Below are 8729 nucleotides of genomic sequence, written 5' to 3' on the forward strand. Positions count from 1 at the left end.
GGATTGTTATTTGTCACAGGTGGTATTTACAAATATAATTCGTTAATGTATTATTGGTGCAAACAGTTATCTTGCAGTTATTTTTCTTATATATTTTTTAAGAATTATAAGACACTGATCGCAATCTCCATCTGACCAACGATGGCTTGATTTTATTGTTTGCTTAATATAAGACAGAAGCGAACGGATTGCGGACTTTTCTGAAGGTCGTTTCTTCTAGTAGAATTATGGTCCTTTGGCTATGTATTGATTTAGAAAAAGCCTTAAATGGATCTTAATTGAATAAAGTGGAATCCCAAACCGTAAACCGTACCTGCTCAAACCTGATGGTAATGACCATGTGTGAGCGGCTGCTGGTGGCGTTCATGTTCGTGGAGGCCGTCGTCCTATTGATGGTTCCGTTCTCCATCAACTTCTCGATCTCGCGGTAACTACGCACCGGAACTTGCTTGAGATTTAATCGAATGATATAGAACTACTACAGACATAATTATACGGCGTTGGCATTCAATACAAAACTTGTATTAATTATTCAAAGGAGTTGTTTTTCTTCTGGAGCATAGATTATTTGGTTTTTGCTAAGTAGTTTCAAACAGTCTTCATTTTCATAGTATTATTTCTATGATTCCTGCTAGAAATCAGCCACCTTGCATATGTCCATTAACTGAAGAGTGATAAAGTCAGCTCCTATTTCAATGTTATAATCTTACCTTCAGCCCTTCCACATAGAAGCCTGTTTTAGGGTTTTGTCGGACCTTCAGCCCGCCGTGTGGAGCCTTCTCCTTGACCAGCAGATCTCGGACCTGCTCGTTATAGATCTCCAGCATGCTGAAGAATACCTGGAAAAACAGGATTACATTAACTTAATTAACCAGTTTAACCCGTTTAAATATATCTTTCTTGCTGTCACCTTCAACGTCATGCTGAATGAATTTGTATTAGAAATTGACATGTATTTTAAACCTTGCAGGGGCGAAGTTGGACTATAATTGGTATTTATGCTATTTCCTGGTTGTGGGTTGGCGGTCCGGGGGCATGTTATCCGTGTTATTGCTAGTTCTCTGATGTCAGTAGCCCTGAACATTTTCAGGCATACTCTCTAATATCTTAGAATAATAGTAGTAAATTTAAAGCTGCATGTGCATTGGTTGTATGCCAGTGCATTTATTACATTTATTTCGTTAAAAAGAGCAGCAAAATTATTTTTGGTTTTGAAATTCATTGTGCATTCCCATCATACCCCCTCTCTGCCAGACAATACCTGCTAGTATATAGTGTTTGATATACATTGTATTGCGCGGGAGCTCTTTTGTCCGGATAGTGAGTGCAGAGCAATTAATGCTGTCGCAGTTCTTTACGCGCATCGAAATAGATTCCATTGGAGCGTATTGATTTGATTGTGTGATTATTTGAAGAGAATCAGGCCCATTTAATTTCACAATGACCATAGAACAGCAAGAATCGTTGATGACAAATCTTTTATACGCCCGAAAGCCAGAGTCAACAAATTTGTAATGGCCTTGGAGACAAAATTCTGACGTGAACTTCAGACGACAAGAGAATTTCATTATGTTGCAAAGGATGGAAAGTATCTCCCGCAATGAAATATTAAGTTTGCTTCATATGAATACATGTATTGAATCATTTTTAAAGCGTCATAAGCTGGAATTCACGAACTCTGTATGGAAAGAGTTATTTTCCTTTCTTTCATGCCTTATAATAAAATGACAAAACCAGTTTAATCTTTATCGGGTTAATTCATGAACCATCTATATGACCGATTGAAATCATAAATCTGTTATATTGGTTTCAGTAGCATAATTTATCTTTATATAAGGTTTTTTTTTCAAACTTTAAGTGAGTGATATGTTTGTTAAAAGTTCGTCCTGGGTTGTCGGAATGAGAAATGTATATCTCTAATCTTGCAGCGTAGCTGACAATCATGGTGAACGTATGAATTTTGGCTGAATAAATACAAATACTTTATATTTTAAACAATGAATGTACTAAAGACAGAGAAGATGAAATCCATTTGTCAACTGAAATCTGTGTTAATAAATCTACCAATACGTGACATTCATGTCACATCATGTAATTAATGTTCGCGAATGCGACTACAGTGAAATTTTGAAAATGTTGATTGCATTTAATTTGATTTACTATCGAATTTCAGGGCACAAAAAGGAAGTGCCATTTATGGGCCGTTTCGTACAAATTTCCGGTGCTGCTACTGCTGCTTAGCCTTTGTCTTCTAGATGTGGTGGGTGCTTACCTGGCATTAACTGAATCTCGTAATACCATCAATTTCTGCATCGACGATTTTTTTAAAACGGCAAGAAAACAAGACACAAACCATGTGAAAAGTAAGGCAAACGACTGAGATGAACCAAATACAAAACACTTTGTAGGTTTCCGTTATCGTAACATTCATACGACGAAGTTTCAGGGACAAATCAATGTCCACACTTACCCGTAATTGTTTCTTTTTATCTGTATTCGCCTCAATGGCCTTAAACAGCTCCTCGCAGGTAATGGGAACGATCCCTTTGTTGGCCCCATATCCGATCATGGAGTAGCTCTTGCCCGACCCTGTCTGTCCGTACGCGAAAAGGGCGGCGTTATAACCCTGCCAGGCATTGTCCAGAACACCCTGGCCCAGATCCGAGAACAGGCATTTCTAAAAATAAAGTATTATTATTATAAGTAGTGAGAGTAGTAGTAGTAGAAGCAGTAGAAGTAGTAGTAGTACTTATATTAGCAATAGTAATAGTCGTCGACGTGATGATGACAGTCGTATAATTAATGCAGTATAAGCACTTGCATTGCATACTGAAGACGGCAAACTGTTTTATAAGAAGAAGATAAATGATGCATGTGCACAACTCTCACCTTTTCGTAAGCCCGTTATCATTAACTGCTTGTAAAGACATGCGTTTAAACTTAAACATCGTTTCATCTCTTAAAAAGGATCAAACAGGCTAAATAAGACACTGTTTCTAATCAGCCCTCAACCTAATTTCTTAAAACGTATGTATGTATCATAAACAGTTGCAATAAGCTAAGCTACATTGGTATGTTCATACATCTGTTTTGGTTCGTTGATACCCGTAGTCTTTTTAATGTTTTAAATCAACACAAATGATACCAGATAAATCGTTCTTGGGTTAAAAACTAATTCAAATTCAGCTGCATATTTTCAAAAAAGAAATTTGTCAAATGAACTATTTTATAAATTGAACATTTAAACCACACCATTAAAATGTGTCAGATCTGATCTCAATTACTGCAAATCTTTCATGCCAATTTATAATCTATCTGATGAATAAATTTCAATACAGATTATTTCTCTGTGCTGGCTCGTTATTGCATGGATATTAAGATTTACCGTATTTGAACTATATATTTATATATCTATATTTTTTTTTTATTTTTTGAAAACAAACATTAAAGAAAAGTGTTCTCGTCTTCACCATGTCAATGACTTCTTGAATTACAAAGACATCATAAACGTTTTTAAAAGTGATATCAATAGAACCACAAACATGTCAAAGAAAGGAGTGTGTAATGTAAAACAAGTATTTAAGTATTTAGATAACAATTATCAAATGCCTTTTGAAAAACATTAAGAGTTGTTATCAAGAGGACATGCACATACTTCAGTTATGCCTTTTGTGACGGATAGTTAAATGTTATTTTCATATTTTATATTTGCTCATAGAAAAGCCTACCCAAAATTTTGAGGAAGAAATATGAATTGTTCTTGTGGACGTTATTATGGTCAACAAATATTTGAAAGACATGCATATAGATACAATTGATTTTACAATTTTTAAATTGAAAATGACAAAATTTGCCCACTTGGTGACAACTCCAAAGATGTACACGGTTCGAATTCAAACAATAAACCAATTGAACTAATGGGTAATTTTAATGGTTTTGGGCTTATTTCTGAAAATTTATTCAAAATATGAGAGTTATAAGGATTCAAGTCAAATACACGTTTATCCTTGCGGGGGTATGGAGTTCCCCGACATCTAAGGCTGAATTTAGGCTGTGTTTTTGTATCTGATACTTAACATTCGTGTAATGCAAGTTCTAAATCGCACTTGATTTTCTATACGATACAATTAGCGTTCATTTTGCATAAACAGGTCGACCATTTGTGCGCATGACATTGCTGGTTATAAACATAGTAAGACTTGCAACCTGTCAAAAGGTTGGCCCGACGAAGTTATGGAATTATTAATCTGGCCGAGATATTCAATTTTAGCACTGCAAGGGCCGTTACTCTTAAGTGACAAGGCAAACATAGTTGTTAAACGAATTTGGCCAAAACAATGTACCCATACATATATTGTCTATGATTGGTGATGACAGGACAAAAGCTCCTCGAGTTACAGCGCGGAAAACATAATGAGTTTGTACTTTAAGAATTGAAGGGCCATAACTCTCAGTTGACTTGGTTCACGAGCTAAAGCGCGGACAACTTAGAGAACGCCGCCCGCTCGTCAAACGCAGCACGCCGACCCAAGGTCAATCTCTACTACATCTTATGAGAGTCGTATAATTATTGCAGTTTAAGCACTTGCTTTGCATACTGAAGACGGAAAGCTGTTTTATGGGAAAAAGATAAATGAGGCATGTGCACAACCCTGACCTATTCGTAAGCCCTTTATCATTAACTGCTAGTAAAGACATGCGTTAAAACTTAAACATCGTTTCATCTCTAAACAAACTATCAAACAGACTAAATAAGACACTGTTTCTAATCAGCTCGTAAACTTTATCTCTTAAAACATATATGTATTTATCATGAACAGTTGTAATAAACTAAGCTACATTGGTATGTTCATACATCTGTTTTGGTTCGTTGATACCCGTAAAAGTTTTAATGTTTTTAAATCAACACAAATGATACCAGATAAATCGTTCATTGATTAAAAACTAATTCAAATTCAGCTGAATATTTTCAAAAAAGACATTTGTCAAATGAACTTGTTTATAAATTGACAATTTGAAGCACACCATTAAAATATATTAGATCTTTTCTCAATAACTGCAAATCTTACGTGCCAATCTGATGAATAAATTTTAATACATATATGTTCTCTAAGCTGGTTTGAAATTGCATGAGAATTAAGTTTTAGCGTATTTGAACTTCAAGTTTAAATACATATAAAAAAATCATTATTTCATGAAAGCAAACAGTATAGACAATTGTTCTCGTCTCCACCATGACAATGAATTCTTGAATTACAAAGACATCATAGACGTTTTTAAAAGTGATGTCAATAGAACCACAAACATGTCAAAGAAAGGAGATAGTGATGTTAAACAAGTATTTAAGTATTTAGATAACAATTTTCAAATGCTTTTTGAAACACATTAAGGGTTCTTATCAAGAGGACATGCATATACTTCAGATATGCCTTTTGCCACGGATAGTTATGTCAATTTAATACTGTATATCTTCTCATTAATGTTTTTGAGGAAAAAATATGCATTGTTCTTGTGTGCGGATTTATCGTCAACAAATACTTGAACGACAAGCACATGTATTTAATTGATTTTACAATTTTTGATTTGAAAAAGAGACCCCACTTTCCCCACTTGGTGACAACTGAAAATAATGAACCAATTCAAACAAACCATTTGAGGTAATACTAGGTACGTTTATGGTTTGGGACTTATTTCTGAAAATATATTCGAAATATAAGATTTAAAAGGATTCCAGACAAAAAAAAACTGGTTTTTCCTTGCAGGGATATGGAGTTCCCGGACGTCACAGGCTGAAATTATTGGTGTTTATGTATACTAGTATTATACTTTGCATTTGTGTAACACAAATTCAAAATCGCACTTGGTTTTCTATAATTTCTTGATAAGTGCAAACATTACTACAACCAAGAAAAAATAATAATAAAGTAATGAAAAGATGAAAATATATAAGGATTGATTCTTACAACATGTTCGTAAGATCATATGAACGCTCGTCAGCGAATTTGCAATAATTCCAAGAAGCGCTAGCGCGCTTTAATCGCGGCCGAGCGTATATATTGCATGAATGCACGAAAAGTAAGAAACAATCTTTATCTTCATTTTTCCGGACTGTCGCATATGCAAAATAAGGCGTAGTTTATCAATCTAACTTCTGGTGAAACCGTACCTGGTCCGCGTAGCTGCTTCCGGACTCGGGTTCATAAATCCCGCTAGGATTCTCTGTACACCCGTCATGTGACCAGTAAGAATGGTCGTATGCAAATGACTTCGTGTCGCCGGTTTCCGGGTTCTTAATCACCGTTGTTTTGTCCCGCATAGAAATAATGCATTGGGAACCTGCATTTTTCTCTCTCTGGAAAGACAAAAAAAACATTAATATCGAAAAGGTGTTTATATTTGAATGGGCTATTTTTTTCAGGTTAAGTACCTGCAGCTTTCCCGTTTGGGCTTGTTCCACTGCACAGTTTTGGACACACCCGGATAAATTTGTAATAAGTGATGGCCGCTAACAAGTATGTTACGATCATGTCAACGACGACGATGATTGTCAATGATTATGAGTATGATGATGATGATGATGATGATGATGATGATGATGATGAAGATGGGGAGGATTATAACGACGCATTATCTAATTATCTAATATCATCCTTGTAGTAAATCTACTAAGATATTGCACTGAGACAGGTTAAAATAACGGAATTAATCAGTAATCTTCAGTAAACAAATATTTATCTTTATTACAGTATGGCAATCCTATTGAACCACGTAATTTGAATTAACCAAAATCCTGTTACAATGAAACGTTAAATCCTGTCAACAAAAATAGTCCAAGGGTTTGTGTAAACTTTAGATTGGCTAGTTATTAAATGACTAACCAAGAATTTGGACATAATTCTTAAAAAAGCATTGAAAAACAAAGTTTAGTATAAAGCGCCCCCTTTTACAGCCCTTATTGTATGCACAGTGACCTCATGTATACAGTCACAGCACGTTATAGATGTTATCATTTCAATTTTGCCAAGTGAAATATACAAAAGTATCGTATTTATTCAAGTGCAATTCTAGGCAATTTCATTATCTAAATGTATGGTATAATCATTATATTTGTCATCAAATCGCCATCTTTACCTGGTCATTATCTAAATAAAGACATATATATTTTAGCCACAAATCGAAGCTCCCCTTTCTCATCTTGTTGTATATGTGGAATTCGGCCGATTCCGAATAAAATCGTTGTGTTTCTTATGATACTTCATACATTTACGTTCCATAGGTATCTTTGTCATACAATTTATTTTTAAAATGGACTCTGTTGCCTGTAAGAGTTCTGAACTGATTGGATCATCATGCATGACCTGACTTGGGCATGTAATGTTCTGTTCTTATATCAGTCAAGGCTGCATTATTGAACAGAACAATGATGATATATCAGTGCATTAATCGACAATCATTGTATTTGTGCGTCTCCAGGCGGTGGTTCTTTAATAAAGTATTGATAATCATATCATCAGTATTGAAAAGCACATTATTTATTCTCAACCATTTATGAGCACTTGACTTCTTTCATTTGAAGTGTAGTCCCATAATTTTATTCAACAATTTAACAAGGAAGTTCAAATATTGTTCAACCCTGGCACATGTCCCATGGCGAAAATTGGAACAGATTTGAAACAAGAAAATGCCTCCATGAATGTAAATCTATGTGATCGTGCAATCTGAATATCTAATAAAATGTAGCAGAATTTCTTCTTTTTCTATGAACTCAACATCAGCATGAATTATGGTCAATCGTTTGGAAAAAATAAGTTCATGAAATAACGAAAAAATATTTATTTCTGTGGTAATAATGTAAAGACGACACGGTCCATGGAAAACAGCAAAAGTTTCTATATTTCTGTTTTTATATACATAGTAACTGCGATTCTATTCCATTTAAGGGCTACTCATAGATTATAACTGTGCGTGGGATTCCCGGACTAGTCTGTTATATGTGTATAATAACTAATTGGGGTGAGATTCCCGGACTAGTCTGTTATATGTGTATAATAACTAAGTGGGGTGGGATTACCGGACTAGTCTGTTATATGTGTATAATAACTAATTGGGGTGAGATTCCCGGACTAGTCTGTTATATGTGTATAATAACTAATTGGGGTGAGATTCCCGGACTAGTCTGTTATATGTGTATAATAACTAAGTGGGGTGAGATTCCCGGACTAGTCTGTTATATGTGTATAATAACTAAGTGGGGTGGGATTCCCGGACTAGTCTGTTATATGTGTATAATAACTAAGTGGGGTGAGATTCCCGGACTAGTCTGTTATATGTGTATAATAACTGAGTGGGGTGAGATTCCCGGACTAGTCTGTTATATGTGTATAATAACTGAGTGGGTGGGATTCCCGGACTAGTCTGTTATATGTGTATAATAACTAAGTGGGGTGAGATTCCCGGACAAGTCTGTTATATGTGTATAATAACTAAGTGGGGTGGGATTCCCGGACTAGTCTGCTATATGTGTATAATAACTAAGTGGGGTGAGATTCCCGGACTAGTCTGTTATATGTGTATAATAACTAAGTGGGTGGGATTCCCGGACTAGTCTGTTATATGTGTATAATAACTAATTGGGGTGAGATTCCCGGACTAGTCTGTTATATGTGTATAATAACTAAGTGGGGTGGGATTCCCGGACTAGTCTGTTATATGTGTATAATAACTAAGTG

At 35.2% G+C, this 8729-nt stretch overlaps 1 protein-coding gene across 5 annotated transcripts in view; it reads right to left on the minus strand.

Annotated features, from left to right (window-relative positions):
• The window catches only part of LOC128209004 (kinesin-like protein KIF28P), a 42414-nt gene that overhangs the window by 26814 nt on the left and 6871 nt on the right, over nucleotides 1–8729 (minus strand). For all 5 annotated transcript variants that reach the window (XM_052912798.1, XM_052912801.1, XM_052912797.1 and 2 more), the window contains exons 2-5: nucleotides 6167–6352; nucleotides 2471–2677; nucleotides 711–839; nucleotides 314–448 (exon numbers count right to left, since the gene is read on the minus strand). In XM_052912798.1, the coding sequence (XP_052768758.1) occupies nucleotides 314–448; nucleotides 711–839; nucleotides 2471–2677; nucleotides 6167–6352 (657 nt within the window). The remainder of the gene's footprint in view (nucleotides 1–313; nucleotides 449–710; nucleotides 840–2470; nucleotides 2678–6166; nucleotides 6353–8729) is intronic.

This window comes from Mya arenaria, chromosome 11 (genome assembly GCF_026914265.1).
Source record: "Mya arenaria isolate MELC-2E11 chromosome 11, ASM2691426v1".
In the NCBI taxonomy this organism is placed as follows: Eukaryota; Metazoa; Mollusca; class Bivalvia; order Myida; family Myidae; genus Mya; species Mya arenaria.